The sequence below is a fragment of the Macaca fascicularis genome, chromosome 3, assembly GCF_037993035.2.
Source record: "Macaca fascicularis isolate 582-1 chromosome 3, T2T-MFA8v1.1".
NCBI lineage: Eukaryota > Metazoa > Chordata > Mammalia > Primates > Cercopithecidae > Macaca > Macaca fascicularis.
Window position 1 is genome coordinate 46,518,786 of NC_088377.1, and position 17,138 is coordinate 46,535,923.

Sequence of the window (17,138 nt, forward strand, 5' to 3'; positions counted from 1 at the left end):
GCATACTCAGAATCCAAATAACATAATTAAAATTCGGTATGAGTAAAGACGAGATTATCAGGTTTCATGTAAGCGTACCACCTGGCACTTCTTGGGTGTTAGAGACAGTGCTTCATTATTGCTGCTTATTGGCTGTTGACAGAGACTCTGAAATGAGTCCCTAAGATCGGGATGGAAGAATGAAAAAGTAGTGTACTGTTATTTGAAATGGACAAAAATAATTGTCCATTTGAATTGTACTTTTGAAACAGTAGAATAAAATTTATGAATAATCAACTGAAATTCTACCTATAGAAAATCCGGCTGGGCACAGTGGTTCACGCCTGTAGTCTCAGCGCTTTGGGTAGGCTAAGGCAGGTGGATCAATTGAGGCCAGGAGTTTGAGACCAGCCTGGCCAACATGGCAAAACCCTGTGTCTGCAAAAAATACAAAAATTACCTGGGTGTGGTGGCGTGCACCTGTAATCCCAGCTCTCGGGAAGCTGAGGCAAGAGAATTGCTTGAACCCAGGAGGTGGAGGTTGCATGAGCTGAGATTACACCACTGCACTCCAGTCTGGGCAACAGAGCGAGACTCTGACTCAAAAAAAGAAAAGAAAAAGAAAATTTCTGGCTATTTCTCCCTTTGTATACATCTAAGCATTTTCCCTAAGACAGTCAGGCCTAATAGTCTTGACCTAATCCAATCCTAATGAGCTTGGCTTTACTCACAGCAGTTTTTAATTGTGTTGTTTGGATTTGGGGAACTCTCTTGGAGCATTTAATTCCACCTGTGACTAGGAGGAAACCTCTTGGGGCACTAGTTTATTTTTGTAGAGATGGGTCTTGCTATGTAAGACTTAATGACACAGTGTCCCCTGGGGGCTCCATAAAACCCTCTTTAGTCATTTTTCCTATTCAGGTGCCCTCCTGATTGACAGAAAAGAAATAAGAGAAATTAGGCCGGGCGTATGGCTCATGCCTGTAATCCCAGCATGTTCAGAGGCCCAGGTGGGAGGACTGATTGAGGCCAGGAGTTCAAGACCACCCTGGCCAACATAGTGAGAACCCCCCCCCCCCCCCCGCCATCTCTATTAAAAAAAAAAAAAAAAGAGAGAGAGAAATCCATGCTCTTAACCTAGATTAGGGTGAGGTTGTCTTGGCAGCTGCAGTGGGTAAGGAGTTCTTGGTCCATGAAAAACTCACAACTGTGATTTAAAAAACGTTATCATCCACGTTGTTTCTTTGAGGTGTCTGTGGTGGTCAGAAGCCCCATGGAACGACAGAATCACCCATTTAGAACTGTTGATGAGACAAAGAATCCTTAGCTGGGGACGGCTGGTGCAGTGAAAAGAAAATAGCAGATCAGAATATACCAGTGTATGGTGTGGCGGTGAAGGCAAAATGTGGATTGTTTTAAGAATCAAGGCTCAGCCAGGTGCGGTGGCTCACGCCTGTCATCCCAGCACTGTGGGAGGCCAAGGTGGGCGGATAACCTGAGGTCATGAGTTCAAGACCCGCCTGGCCAACGTGGTGAAACCCCTTCTCTACTAAAAATACAAAACTTAGCTGGGCGTGGTGGTGCATGCCTGTAATCCCAGCTACTCAGGAGACCGAGGCAGCAGAATCGCTTGAACCTAGGAGGCGAAGGTTGCAGTGAACCACTGCACTCCAGCCTGGGCAACAGAGCGAGACTCTGACTCAAAAAACAAAACAAAACAAAAAGTCACTATGCTGAGAGTGATACTGTAAAAATAAATAAATAAATAAAAGTTTGTCCCTGTCCCCCTAAAGTCATCCTGAGGCCCCCTACTAGTATGTGCCCCATACTTTGAGGAACTACATTTAACATGACCCTCCGGAAAACAGAGTTCAAAAACCACTAAGCTGGTTAGTGTGCCAGAAGCAATCCGGAAGAGCCCCGGACCTCTTGTGAGGTGGAGGGTTTAGTAAAAAGTGTGAGCTTTTACACCAGCTCTCCAGAAAATGCCTCAATTGTTCCCAGGAGTCCTCCACTTGCAGGGTTAGCCAGAGAGAAGAGCTTTCATGTGCCACCTGGAAACCAGCCTGGTGAGAATTTCCTGGCTTGAGACTGTCCAGCCCTCATGACAGCCTTGTAACAGAACCCCGGAGGCTAGCCTCAAATGCCAAGGCGAGTCTAGGTGTACTGGGCTCAGGTGAATTGCCTTAGAGCCAGGAAACCAGTGGCTGAGAAAGAGAAGGGGGAGCTGTCAAAGGATGGGTGACAGCAGGTGAGCCTCTCTGAGAGCTTGTTTCTCTCTCTCTCTTGCTAGCTTTTTTTTTTTTTTTTTTTTTTTTTTTTTTTTGAGAGCTTGTTTCTCGAAGAAGAAGAAGAAGAAGATGGCTGGGTATGGTGGTCATGCGTAAGATTGGGTTGGAATCCTTTGGGAGGCCTAGGCGGGTAGATCACCTGGGATCAGGAGTTCGAGACCAGCCTGGCCAACATGGTGAAACCCTGTCTTTAAAAATACAAAATTAGCCGCACATGGTGGCAGGCACCTGTAATCCCAGCTACTCGGGAGGATGAGGCAGGAGAATCGTTTGAACCTGGGAGGCAGAGGTTGCAGTGAGCCAAGATCATGCCACCGCACTCCAGCCTGGGTGACAGAGTGAGACTGTCTCAAAACAAAGAAGAAAAAAGACTTGAAAATGAGTCTGTGGTGGCTCACACCTGCAATCCCAGCAATTTGGGAGGCTGAAGTGGGAGGATGGCTTGAGACCAGCAGTTCCAAACCAACCTGAGCAACATAGCGAGACCCTCCCCCACCATCTCTAATAAATAAACAATGAAAAGTAAGGCTGGGTGCGGTGGCTCATGCCTGTTATCCCAACACTTTGGGAGGCTGAGGTGGGAGGATGGCTTGAGCCCAGGAGTTTGAGATCAACCTGAGCAACATAGCAAGACCCGCCCCCACCATCACTAATAAATAATGAAAAGTAAGTCCAGGTGCGGTGGCTCACGCCTGTTATCCCAACACTTTGGGAGGCTGAGGTGGGAGGATCGCTTTAGCCCAGCAGTTCGAGATCAGCCTAAGCAACATAGCAAGACCTCACCTCTACCAAAAATACAAAAGTTAGCCGGGTGTGGTGGTGCATGCCTGTAGTCCCAGCTACGCAGGAAGCAGAGGTGGGAGGATGGTTTGGGTCCAGGAGGCAGAGGTTGCAGTGAGCTGAGATCATGCCACTGCACTACAGCCTGGGCGACAGAGCCGGACCTTGTCTCTAAATAAATAAATAAATAATAAAGAGGAAATGGGTCTGTTTGTACTAACCTGGAAATGCAAGTCTCTCCTGAGCTTTACAGACCACTACAGACACGTGTTCTGTTTTGTATTGTACCTTTTAATTAAAAGCAAAGTGGCTTTCTAACTAACACATGGCAGAAAACACACTGGTAAGAGTGATTGGCCGGGCGCAGTGACTCGCCTGTAATCCCAGCACTTTGGGAGGCCAAGGTGGGCGGATCACTTGAGGTCACGAGTTTGAGACCAGCCTGGCCAACATGGTGAAACCCCATCTCTACTAAAAAGACAAAAATTAGCCGGGCGTGGTGGTGTGCACCTGTAATCCCAGCTACTTGGGAGGCTGAGGCAGGACAACAGCTTGAACTCGGAAGGCAGAGGTTGAAGTGAGCCAAGATTGAGCCACTGCACTCCAGCCTGGGTGACAGAGTGAGACTCCGTCTCAAAAAAAAAAAAAAAGAGTGATTTTATGCTGTCTAAAATCCCTTTCTATTAATTTCAGTGTCAGAAGATTTGCTGAGAAAAATCCTAGCATGACAATGGCATTTATTTGTAACTTTAAAGAAACAACCAAAAAAATCCTCCAAAACCTGATTTCCTTGTTTGCTCAAGTGTAACACCAGCATGGCCCGCTTCAGGCTTGATGGGACCAGAAATCTGATGAAAAACCCTTGGTCCCAGCTTGCTTGAGTGTGGTGCTGAGAAAAAAACACGCCCACACATCGGCAGATGATGAGAAGCCTGTCTTTATTGGGTGATTTTTAGAGGCATTGCCAGTTGGGGGAAGGGGGCTTACAGAAGTCGTCAGGGCATATCCACCACCGAGAACGTCGTGAGTGACTCATGACCTCGCTGAAACGATTAGCAAACTGCAGAAGGTTTCCAGGGAAATTAACAAATTAAGTAGGGGTAGGATGTGGGGTTCCCCATTCCCAGGGCTTTGGAATCCTTCCAGGTGATCATTCCTTTCTCTCTTTTCTGCAGACACGGGCTTTTAAGAGTGCACCATTTCCTGGAATTCTAGAACAGAAGAGGTGAGAACAGGGTCAGTGGAGGTGGCTTGGTTCTTTACAGACATGCTGTGGCCAATGAGAATTCCAAAGAGGGAAGGAAGTGAAGAAAATTGTCAGATGATGGGCATGGCCCCCTTGGAGGGGACAAAAGAAAGAAAAACCGGCTGGGTACAGTGGCTCACGCCTGTAATCCCAGCACTTTGGGAGGCCGAGGCAGGTGGATCATTGGGTCATGAGATTGAAACCATCCTGGCCAAAATGGTGAAACCCTGTCTCTACTAAAATACAAAACTTAGCTGGGTGTGGTGGCGCACGCCTGTAATCCAAGCTGCTTGGGAGGCTAAGGCAGGAGAATCGCTTGAACCCGGGAGACGGAGGTTGCAGTGAGCTGAGATCGTGCCATTGCACTCCAGCCTGGACGACAGAGCCAGACTCTATCTCAAAAAAAGGAGAGGGGAGAGGAGAGGAGACCTGGGTGTCAATGACTATATCTCGAGGGAGTCCACAGGGTTCCCTTTCTCTGAATAATCTTATTTAACAAACATCTTCAGCTTTGCAATAGAGGCCTTTGAATTAGAACTTGTCAAGCCCATCACTTCTATTCGTTCATTTTGAATGAATGAATGAATTCAGTGTAATTACCTGTGACCATCTGTGAACATTTAACTTATCGTCTGGTCAATTTCAGACAGAAAGGGGAGGTTTTCTTTCTCTATTCTGTAGCTGGGTATTGCATTTTTAGGATATATTTGGTAGGGTGGGACTTTGAACTGACTCTCCTCCAGTGAACCTACCTCCAAAAGTTTCTGTTACTAAAAGGATAATAGTAATAATAACAAGGTATGGACGTTACAGATTGATATAAAAAACTGGGGATTTGCTTTATATTTATTGATAAGCTTTGTTTATTTGGAAATCTTTCATGGTTATGTTTATCTTTTTTTTTTTTTGAGACAGAGTTTCGCTCTTGTTGCTCAGGCTGGAGTGCAATGGTATGATCTTGGCTCACTGCAACCTCCGTCTCTTGGGTTCAAGCGATTCTCCTGCCTCAGCCTCCCGAGTAGCTAGGATTACAGACGCCCACCACCACGCACGGCTAATTTTTTATATTTTTAATAGAGATGGAGTTTCACCATGTTGTTCAGTCTGGTCTTGAACTCCTGACTTCAGGGGATCTGCCCGCCTTGGCCTCCCAAAATGCTGGGATTACAGGCTTGAGCCACCACGCCCAGCCCGTGGTTATGTTTAAATAAGTCAATCCCCCCCTTACCTAATCTGTTTTTATGAGCTATCTATCTGCATTAACTCCCGTGTAGTAAGTGATAGTGGTATAATTTTGAACAGGTTTTTTTTTTTTTTTTTTTTTTTTAAATAAGCATCTAATGTAGCAGTCTTAAATTTCAAATTGGCACCACCAGAAGGACCACCATACGTTCTGCTGAGTTGGCAGGCACAAAGTAGCTCAAAAGCACGCTAGCAACGTGACAAAAGCAAGTGAAAATAGTCCTACAGCTGTGCTAGTGTATGCTAAAGCTCAAACCTAGGATTCTGCCTACGGAAGATGCAATAAATGAGGTTGGCTTATTTGTTCTCAGTTTAATATTATCCACTTGGCGGGCTAATGTCCAATAAAACATATTTGTCTAAACCCTTGAAAACAAAGAGGCCTTCCTACGCACACCAATGGACTCTGGTCTGAAGACGTAAATCTTCCCCTTATTCTGAGGGGTTCAAACCCCACTGGTGGAAATTCCTTGTGCTATATGCAGGTGCATTATGGCATCTTGCGAATAACTGGCCAGGTGGCTAGCTAGTCCTCTAGTCAGGTGAAGGATATTTTGCAGCTCCTAGACAATGACCAGTGTGACCAGCTTCTACAGCACCTGCCGAGCATTATGCCAGGGTTTTTACACACATCATTTGCATCCTTACTTTAGTCCCATTTTACAGATGAGAAGACTGAGGCTCGTTAAGGTTAAAAAAGGGAGATTTTAAGCCACATCGGTTGGATCTCACAGCCCAAGCTCTCACGGATGCTTCCTGAGCTACAGTGTTTTATGCTACGTATAGGCGCGGACATACCCTCTGCTCCAATTTTTCCATCTCCATCATTATCCGCAGCAGCCATCAAGGACTTGGTTTCTGACTCGGTCAGTTCTCTGGCACCACTCTCAAACTTCTGGAGGAAAAACCTACAGGAGAATAAAGATCCATGGGGATTTTCTGAAAGATCATGCATCTCTGTGTTTACACTTGTGTTTTTCCTTTAAGTAAATCATCTGTTTCCAGCACTTGCAATAATTAGCCAAGGTCTTAGCAAGCAGAGGTTTCCTTAAGCTGTAGAAACCAATGGTGGGCATTTCATTTTTAAGGTTTTTTTTTTTGTTTTGGTTTGGTTTTTGGGTTTTTCTTGAGACAGGGTCTTGCTCTGTTACCCAGGCTGGAAGGCAGTGACACCATCATGGCTCACTGCAGCCTCAACTTCCTGGGCTCAATGAATCCTTCTGCCTCAACCTCCCAAGGAGCTGGGACGACAGGTGCTCCCCACCATGCCCCACTAACATTTTTTTTGTTTGTTTGTTTTTTGAGACAGAGTCTCGCTCTGTTATCCAGGCTGGAGTGCAGTGGCCTGATCTCAGCTCACTGCAAGCTCCACCTCCTGGGCTTACGCCATTCTCCTGCCTCAGCCTCCCGACTAGCTGGGACTACAGGCGCCCTCCACCACGTCCGGCTAGTGGTTTTTTTTTTCTTTTTTTTTTTTGTATTTTTTAGTAGAGACGGGGTTTCACCGTGTTAGCCAGGATGGTCTCGATCTCCTGACCTCGTGATCCGCCCGTCTCGGCCTCCCAAAGTGCTGGGATTACAGGCTTGAGCCACCACGCCCGGCCAACATTTGTATTTTTTTGTAGAGACAAGGTTTTGTCATGTTGCCCAGACTGGTCTTGAACTCCTGGGCTCACTCAAGTAATCCGCCCACCTCAGCCTCCCAAAGGGCTGGAATTGTAAGTGTGAGCCACAGTGCCTGGCCCATTTTTAAGCTTTTAGTGTTTTAAATTTTTTTTTATTTATTTATTTGAGACAGAGTCTCTCTCTGTCACTCAGGCTGGAGTGCAGCTGCACGATCTCGGCTCACTGTAACCTCTGCCTCCTGATTTCAAGTGATTCTTGTGCTTCAGTCTTCTGAGTAGCTGGAATTACAGGCGTGAGCCACCACGTTTAGCCAAAGTTTTAGTTTTTTAAAGTCCATTTGCCATAGGAAATCCCTTACACCAAAGAATCTTTGCGGCAGCGTGTGGTAGCTTACACCTGTAATCCCAGCACTTTGGGAGGCCAAGGCAGGAGGATCACTTGAAGCCAGGAGTTTGAGACCAGCCTGGGCAACATGGTGAAACCCCATCTCTACTCAAAATACGAAAATTAGCTGGACGTGGTGGCATGCACCTGTAATCCCAGCTACTTGGGAGACTGAGGCATGAGAATCACTTGAACTTGGAAGGCGGAGGCTGCAGGGAGCTGAGATCATCCCACTGCACTCCAGCCTGGGTGACAGAGCGAGACGCTGTCTCAGAAAAAAAAAAAAGAAAAGAATCTTTGCACCTGCAGTCTTCACTGCCCGTGTTGAGGGCTTTGCCTGGGTAGATGTGTGGTCAACTGACTCATGTCCTTTACTTTAATGATGCTTGGCTGAATGACCAACACTGAGGCTGGCCATTGAAGAAATACTCAGCATCCTGGCCCCCATTGCACCCCAGGGCCACCCAGCAGTGCTGGGTACCAGACAGACTCAGGACAAAGCTTACTTAAGCTCCTCTTCATCCAGGTACCCGCTCTGGTCGTTGTCTATGAACCGGAAAACGTCCTTCACCTGACTGGCTGACATCTTGGAGAGGCCTGACGTCTGGAAGAATTTTTGGGGTTCAAAAGTGTCTGGGTCTGAAGAACAGAGAATGGGTTATTCTGACACTCATTGGATCACATTCTATACTGGGGCCAAGGTAGTGAAAACACAGATGATTAAAAGTACTTCAACAATATCCCTGAGCTACGGGGATGCTCAACTGGTCCAAGATTTTGGAACAGCCGAGACTTGATGGCTCTGTGATGGCATCCCATGTCCCCTCTGCCCCAGCCTTCCCTCCTCCACTTGGTTTTGTCCATTTCCCTTTTCCCTCCTCCTCTCCTCTGTGCCTCCCCCTCCCCCTGGCCCACTTCACAGGCTGTGTAGCCGAGCCCCCCACATCCCTGGTCTAATTGGTAGGGGGAAATGCAATCACTGGATTTCAACAGGCTAAACAGCCTTTGGTGATTTCTTTCTCTCTTTTTTTCTTTTCTTTCTTTTTTTTTTTGAGACAGAGTCTCACTCTGTCACCCAGGCTGGAGTGCAGTGGCATGATCTCGGCTCACTGCAATCTCTGCCTCCCGAGTTCAAGTGATTCTCCTGCCTCAGCCTCCTGAGTAGCTGGCATTACAGGCGTGCACCCCCATGCCCAGCTCATTTTTGTATTTTGGATGGAGACAGGGTTTTGCCATGCTGGCCAGATTGGTCCTGAACTCCTGACCTCAAGTGATCCACTGGCCTTGGCCTCTGGAAGTGCTGGGATTACAGGTGTGAGCACCACACCTGGCCCTTCAGTGATTTCTTGCTTTCATGTTTTGTAGGTTTCTTTTGTCTTACAGAAGTGTAATTGTGTGCTCAGATCCCAGATCTCTATAATTTTAGTTATCTAATAAATAGTAGTTTTCTTCTCCAATTCCACGAACTTTTCAGCCAAGCTCTTATTTATTTATTTATTTAGAGACAGAGTTTCACTCTGTCGTCCAGGCTGGAGTGCAGTGTAGTGATCATAGCTCACCACAGCCTCAACCTCCTGGGCTTGAGTGATCCTCCTACCTCAGTCTCCTGAGTAGCTGGGACCACGGGCGCATGCCATCATGCCCTGCTAGTTTTTATTTTTATTTTTATTTTTATTTTGTAGAGATGGAGCCTTGCTATGTTGCCCAGGCTGGTCTCAAACTCCTGGGCTCAAACAGTCCTCTCACCTTGGCCTCCAAAAAGTGTTGGGATTACAGATGTGAGCCACCATGCCTGGTCTACATTTTTTTTTTTTTTTTTTGGAGACAGAGTCTTGCTCTGTCTCCCAGGCTGGAGGGCAGTGGTGCGATCTCAGCTCACTGCAACCTCCGCCTCCCGGGTTCAAGCAATTCTCTGCCTCAGCCTTCCAAGTAGCTGGGATCACAGGTACCCACCACCACGCCCAGCTAATTTTTTTGTATTTTTAGTAGAGATGGGGTTTCACCATCTTGGCCAGGCTGGTCTCGAACTCCTGACTTTGTGATCCACCCGCCTCGGCATCCCAAAGTGCTGGGATTACAGGTGTGAGCCACTGCATCTGGCTGCCTGGCCTATATTTGATTTTGTGTTGCTTTGCTGAAGGTGCAAAGCTGTGAAGAAATCCCATCCCACCCCACGTCCCCTCTACCTTGGCATTCCTGGAGGGCTGCTGCAATGTCCTCAGCACTGAGCACGTCCGTGATGCTCATTTTCTACCTACTCACACAGAATAAACAAGATGTGATAAGCCAGAAGCAGGGACGTGCACATCCAGGGGAAACACATCTCAGGCCCACTGAAACTGCCTGTGTGTCTAGATTTTTTTTTTCAATTGAAATGGAGTCTGACTCTGTTGCCCAGGCTGGAGTGCAGTGGCACCATCTTGGCTCACTGCAAACTCCACCTCCTGGGCTCAAGTGACTCTCCTGCTTCAGCCTTCCGAGTAGCTGGGATGACAGGTGCTCACTATCACGCCTGGCTAATTTTTGTGTTTTTAGTAGAGACGGGGTTTCGCCATGTCGGCCAGGCTGGTCTTGAGCTCCTGACCTCAGGTGATCTGCCTACCTTGGCCTCACAAGTTGCTGGGATTACAGGCGTAAGCCACCAAGCCAGGCCTGTCTAGAATTTTTAAAATGTGATAAGCATGGTTTTGTATTAAGTGACGGGACAAAATATCCAAATTAAAACCAGATACCAAAAAGACCCCAGCCCTTTTTATCTCAGAACCTTCTTTTGAATATATGCCAGAAATGAAAAAAAAAATACATGACCTAAAGAAGGATTCAATTGTTTTCTTATAAAAATTATACTGACATAATCAGTCATTTCCACAGGCAGCTACAAACCATGCTACAAATGCACTGGCATTTTCCTACACCAGCCCGAGAGATGCAATGTTGCAATTTCCACGGGGGAAGGGATACAGTTTGGCCGCTTGCAGACATTCTGCGGAAGAAGGCCTGCTATCTGTCCTGAAAGGCGGAAGCAGATGGAAGAAAAGCCCGTCTCCCAGAGACTAAAATCCTTCCAGGTGTCAAAGCCATGGGAAAAGAGGAGTCTAAGCACCTAAGCCTAATACGAATGCACGCAGTGAAGAAGAGTCTGGGGTCTGGTGGGCCCACCAGTTACTCACCGTTTTAGGTTCCCCCCCAGGAAGAATCAGGAAAAAGAGCTGAAGGAGCAAAACAACAGATGGGCTTTTGCTACCTTGCTGACCTACCTTATATAGGCTAGAAAAAGTGATAGTTACAACCTCTTAGATTTCCTTTTCAAGGATCAAGTGGATGTAGCTCAAATGTCTTGTCTTACTCATGAAACCTCCTTTTTTTTTTTTTTCTATTTATATCTCAAGGGAATGTGGGCGGGAACAAACAACAAACCTCAACATACCTTAACTAAGGTCTCAATTCTGCCAATGAACTCTGTTGGCAAAGTGTGGAGAAGGTTCTAGATGCCTGATAAGGTGGAGATGGCCTGAACTAAGACAAACATATACAGGGGTGCTCCGTAAGCTGAAAAGGCTCCCCAGATGTTAGCAGGTACCGTTTGAGGCAGGCCTGTTTTCAGCTTTGGGATCTATGGGTGTGTAAGGCTGACCTCAGTCTGGAGTTGACAGACTCAAAGCCATTGTCACCAAGCGCACACACAGGACTCATCCGGCACAGGAGATGGGGCTAAGTGATGTGATTTTCCTACAAATGTCTTGACTGACATTTCCCAGCTATACCATAAATTGCACACACTCAAAAGGCAAAAAGGAGGAAATCAAGCCATCATTCCCAACCCACAAAACTAACATGTTTGGAAAAAAATATTCTGAGGCTGAGGCCAGGACTAGACAACTCAAGATTTTGTTTCTGTTGTGACGGGGTCTTGCTCTGTTGCCCAGGCTGGAGTGCAGTGGTACGATCTCAGCTCACTGCAGCCTTGACCTCCCAGGCTCGAGGGATCCTCCCACCTCAGTCTCCCAAGTAACTGGTACTACAGGCACACACCACCATGCCGGGCTAAATTTTTTTTTTTTTTTTTTTTTTTGAGACGGAGGCTCGCGCTGTCACCCAGGCTGGAGTGCAGTGGCCAGATCTCAGCTCACTGCAAGTTCCGCCTCCCGGGTTCACGCCATTCTCCTGCCTCAGCCTCCCGAGTAGCTGGGACTACAGGCGCCCGCCACCTCGCCCGGCTAGTTTTTTGTATTTTTTAGTAGAGACGGGGTTTCACCGTGTTAACCAGGATGGTCTCGATCTCCCGACCTCGTGATCCGCCCGTCTCGGCCTCCCAAAGTGCTGGGATTACAGGCTTGAGCCACCGCGCCCGGCCTAAATTTTTTAATATACATTTTTTTTTTGAGAGACAGGGTTTTGCCACATTGCCCAGGCTGGTCTCGAACTCCTGGGCTCAAGTAATTCTCCCATCTCAGCCTCCCAAAGTGCTGGGATTACAGGTGTGAACCACCGCGCCTGGCCTTTTTTTTTTTCTTTTTAAATTTTCAGCAAACATTTATTGAGCCTTTATATGGCCAGCACTGTGCCAGGCTCTTCTTTTTAATTATTGTGGTAAAAACCACATTCCATAAAATATATAATCTTAACCATTTGTAAGTGTATGTATTGTACAATAGTGTTAACTCTTGGTGCATTATTGAACGAGAGATCTCTATAATTTATTCAGCCGGAAAAACGGAAACTCTGTATCCACTGAACTGCTACCACTCCCCTGTTCCCCCACCTCCCAGCTCCTGGTAAACATCATTGTATTTTCTACTTCTAAGAGTTTGACTACTGGCCCACACCTGTAATCCCAGCACTTTGGGAGGCTGAGGCAGACAAATCACAAGGTCAGGAGTTCGAGACCAGCCTGACCAATATGGTGAAACCCCATCTCTACTAAAAATACAAAAATTAGCTGGGTGCGGTAACCTGTAATCCCAGCTACTTGGGAGGCTGAGGCAGGAGAATCACTTGAATCTGGGAGGCGGAGGTTGCAGTGAGCTGAGATCGCGCCACTGCACTCCAGCCTGTGTGACAGAGCGAGACTTTGCCTCAAAAAAAAAAAAAAAAATTTTAAGAGTTTGACTGCTTTATCTAGGGACATCATATAAGTGGAATCATATAGTATTTGTCTTTTTCAGACTGACTTATTTCACTGAGTATAATGTCCTCAAGTTTCATCCATGTTGTGGCATGTGTCAGGATCTCCTTTTTTTTTTTTTTTTTTTTTTTGAGACGGAGTCTTCTTCTGTCACCCAGGCTGGAGTGCAGAGGTGTGATGTCGGCTCACTACAACCTCCACCTCCCGGGTTCAAGCGATTCTCCTGCCTCAGCCTCCCGAGTAGCTGGGATTACAGGCACATACTACCACACCCGGCTAAATGTATTTTTAGTAGAGATGGGGGTTTCACCATTTTGACCAGGCTGGTGTCGAACTCCTGACCTCAAGTGATCCACCTGCCTCGGCCTCCCAAAGTGCTGGGATTAAAGGTGTGAGCCGTCGCGCCTGGCCTAGGATCTCCTTTTTAAAAGCTGATTCATGTTTTTTGTTTGTTTGTTTTTCATTTTTATTTTTATTTGTTTTTGAGATGGAGTTTTGCTCTTCAGGCTGGAGTGCAGTAGTGTGATCTCAGCTCATTGCAGCCTTGACCTCCTGGGCTCAGGCAATCCTCCTAGCTCAGCCTCCCGGGAGGCTGGGACTACAGGCGCACACCACCACACCTGGCTAATTTTTTGTATTTTTTTTGGTAGAAATGGGGGCCTCACGATGTTGCCCAGGCTGATCTCAAACTCCTGGACTCAAGCGATCCACCCTGCTCGGCTTCTCAAAGTGCTGGGATTACAGGCGTGAGCCACTGTGCCCAGCCTCAAGTTTTTAAAAAGTGCAAAAATAGATCCCATGTCACAATCAGAAACATACAGTGGCTTGGAAGCAGACAATTGAGGCCAGGTGCGGTGGCTCACGCCTGTAATCCCAGCACTTTGAGAGGCCAAGGCAGGTGGATCACCTGAGGTTGGGAGTTCGAGACCAGCCTAACTAACATGCAGAAACCCCATCTCTACTAAAAATGTAAAATTAGCCAGGCGTGGTGGCGCATGCCTGTAATCTCAGCTACTCGAGAGGCTGAGGCAGGAGAATGGCTTGAACCAGGGAGGTGGAGGTTGCGGTGAGCCGAGATCGTGCCACTGCACTCCAGCCTGGGCAACAAGAGTGAAACTCCATATAAAAAAAAAAAAAAAAAAAGAAGAAGTAGACAATTCAGGATACCTAGAGCAGGACCTCAGACTGTTTCCTTAGTAAAACAGTGGGCATCTTCACTTTGCCCCAAATATATCCTCCTACCAGGATGGTATGCACCCTAGTGTCATCAGTGAACAGTTTCTCTCAGGGATACCTGCAGCCTCTCTTAAACGACCAAACCTCCAGCCTATCTCTCTTGTCCACATTTTATTCCCCAGTGCCTAGCCCAGGACTGACCTAGATTTAGGTGCTCAGCAGTTATTTGATGAATGAATAAATAAAAATAGCAAAAATAAGTTGAAAATATGATTTCCAGGCCGGGCGCGGTGGCTCAAGCCTGTAATCCCAGCACTTTGGGAGGCCGAGACGGGCGGATCACGAGGTCAGGAGATCGAGACCATCCTGGCTAACACAGTGAAACCCCGTCTCTACTAAAAATACAAAAACTTAGCTGGGCGAGGTGGCAGGCGCCTGTAGTCCCAGCTACTCGGGAGGCTGAGGCAGGAGAATGGCGTGAACCCGGGAGGCGGAGCTTGCAGTGAGCTGAGATCCGGCCACTGCACTCCAGCCTGGGCGGCAGAGCGAGACTCCGTCTCAAAAAAAAAAAAAAAAAAAAAAAAAGAAAATATGATTTCCAACCAGCATCACCTCGCCCAGACCCTTAAAGAAGTTTCTGAAGATTGGGTGGTGGCTCATGCCTGTAATCTCAGCACTTTGGGAGATCAAGGTGGGAGGATTGCTTGAGCCCCGGAGTTCAAGACTAGCCTGGACAACATGACAAGGCCCTGTCTCTACAATAAAATAATAATCATAAACCAGCCCCAGCTGGGTGTGGTGGCTCACGCCTGTAATCCCAGCACTTTGGGAGGCCAAGGCTGCTGGATCACCTGGGGTCAGGAGTTCGAGACCAGCCTGGCCAACATGGTGAAACCCCGTCTCTACTAAAAATACAAAATTAGCCGGGCATGGTGGTGCACGCCTGTAATACCAGCTACTCCAGAGGCTGAGGCAGGAGGATCACTTAGAACCCGGGAGGCGGAGGTTGCAGTGAGCTGAGATCATGCCACTGCCCTCTAGCCTGGATGACAGAGCGAGACTCTGTCTCGGAAAAAAAAAAAAAAAAAAAAAAATCAGCTAGGCATGGTGGTGCACGCCTGTGGTGCCAGCTGCTCAGGAGGCTGAGGTGGGAAGATGGATTGAGGCCGGGAAGTAAAGGCTGCTGCAAGTTACAATTGCACCACTGCACACCAGCCTGGGCGACACAGCGAGACCTTGTCTCAAAAAAAAAAAAAAAAAAAAGAAAGTTTCTGAAAATAAGTCTTAAGAGTTTTGAATTAGGTTTCTGACATTAAGTTGCCATAGAAACTAGCTAAGCCCTTTCTTTTTCTTGGGAGTGTTTACAATTGTCCACAGAGATACAACATTTTTTAAAAATCTGCTCATTTAAATCAAAGTAGCATATGGGTTAAGCCAAGATACTTTTTCTGTTCATGCTATTTTTCTGATAGAAAATAAAGATACCAGAGACCAGGCCAGGAGTGGTGGCTCACGCCTGTAATCCCAGCACTCTGGGAGGTTGAGATGGGAAGATTGCTCGGGCCCAGGAATTCGAGACCAGCCAGGGTGATGTATTGAGACTCTCATCTCTATAGAAAAATACTATATTTATTTAAATTTTAAAAAGATAACATATTCACTGAACATGTTTTCTGAATCAATGAGGCACTTAAGATGATAACTTGAATTCCAGTATGTGCAATCTGAGCATCAAATATTGATTCAGGCCAGGCACGGTGGCTCACGCCTGTAATCCCAGCACTTTGGGAGGCTGAGGTGGGCGGATCACCTTAGGTCAGGAGTTCGAGCCCAGTCTGGCCAACACGGCGAAACCCCGTTTCTACTAAAAATACAAAAAAATTATCTGGGCATGGAAGCAGGCAGTCCAAACTACTTGGGAGGCTGGGGCAGGAGAATCGCTTGAACCCGGGAGGTGGAGGTTGCAGTGAGCCAAGATCGCACCACTAAATTCCAGCCTGGGTGACAGAGCGAGACTCCGTCTCAAAAAAAAAAAAAAAAAAAAATTGATTCACACAAAGAGACAATATTGTATAATTCCACTAATATGAGGTACCTAGAATATTCAAATCGACAGAGACAGACAGAATGGTGGTTAGCAGGGCTGGGGGGAGGGGTAATGGGAGTGAGTGTTTAATGGGGACAGAGTTTCAGATTGGGAAGATGAGAAAGTTCTGGAGATGGATGGTGGTGACGGTTGCACAATGTGAATATATTTAATGCCACAGAACTTCAAAAGGGTTAAGATGGGTTGGGTGCGGTGGCACACATCTGCAATCCCAGCGCTTTGGAAGGCCGAGGCGGGAGAATTGCTTGAAGCCAGGAGTTTGAGACCAGCCTGGGTTACAAAGCTAGACCCCATCTCTACAAAAAAATAATAAAAAAATTAGCCAGGCACTGTTGTGTGCACCTATGGTCCCAGCTACTCAGGAGGCTGAGGTGGGAGGATCGCCTAAGCCCAGGAGTTTGAGGCTGCAGTGAGCTGTGATCACACCACTGCACTCCAGCCTGGTTAACAGAATGAGACCCTGTCTCTCCGAAGAGAAAAAAAGAAAATGATTAAGATGGTAAATTTCATATTATGTATTTTATGTTGCATATCATGTTATGCATATGACATATGTTGCATGTGCATAATGATATGTTGTTTATCATATTTGCATATTTATGTCATGTAATGTATATGTATATCATGTATATGTATATATTAACAATTTGTAAACGGTGATTCCGTAGTCTTCATTATTTTGGCCACCAATTCCTAATTGCTCCCAGGAAAGAATAGGAGGAAGATGTAGAAGTAGATCTTTTTTTTAATTTTTGAGACAGAGTCTCACTCTGCCACTCAGGCTGGAATGTAGTGGCGTGATCTTAGCTCACTGCAACCTCCACCTCCCAGGTTCAAGCGATTCTCCTGCCTCAGCCTCCCGAGTAGCTGGGATTACAGGTGCCTGCCACCATGCCTGGCTAATTTTTTTTTTTTTTTTTTTTTTTTTAGTAGAGACGGGGTTTCGCTGTGTTGGCCAGGCTGGTCTCCAACTCCTGACCTCAAGTAATCTGCCCCCCTCAGCCTCGCAAAGTGCTATGATTACAGGCGTGAGCCACTGCACCCAGCCTGGCTGCCACTGTGGGGATGAAACTGTTGAATGCATGGGAGACCCTCCTTCCATCATGTATGATGGGCTAGTTGAGAGCACAATGGACCCACTTCTATGTTCTCTCAACAGATGTCACTTCCTAAATGTCTCTC

At 46.8% G+C, this 17,138-nt stretch overlaps 1 protein-coding gene across 1 annotated transcript; it reads right to left on the minus strand.

The window, feature by feature from the left end:
* Positions 1-4,235: 4,235 nt before the first annotated feature.
* Positions 4,236-9,795, minus strand: LOC102117151 (putative oncomodulin-2). Its single transcript, XM_065541165.1, has 4 exons — positions 9,735-9,795; positions 8,055-8,187; positions 6,337-6,446; positions 4,236-4,261 (listed from the first exon to the last, which is right to left on the minus strand). Exons 1-4 carry the CDS (start codon positions 9,793-9,795, stop codon positions 4,236-4,238), a joined length of 330 nt encoding a protein of 109 aa, XP_065397237.1.
* Between the last annotated feature and the right edge of the window lie 7,343 nt (positions 9,796-17,138).

Coding starts and splice junctions, on each gene's coding strand:
- LOC102117151 (XM_065541165.1), bottom strand. CDS start 9,795: ATGAGCATCACGGACGTGCTCAGTGCTGAGGACATTGCAGCAGCCCTC. Junction 8,188..9,734: donor AGCCCTCCAGGAATGCCAAG/GTAGAGGGGACG, acceptor TCTGTTCTTCAG/ACCCAGACACTTTTGAACCC. Junction 6,447..8,054: donor CTGGATGAAGAGGAGCTTAA/GTAAGCTTTGTC, acceptor ATTCTCCTGTAG/GTTTTTCCTCCAGAAGTTTG.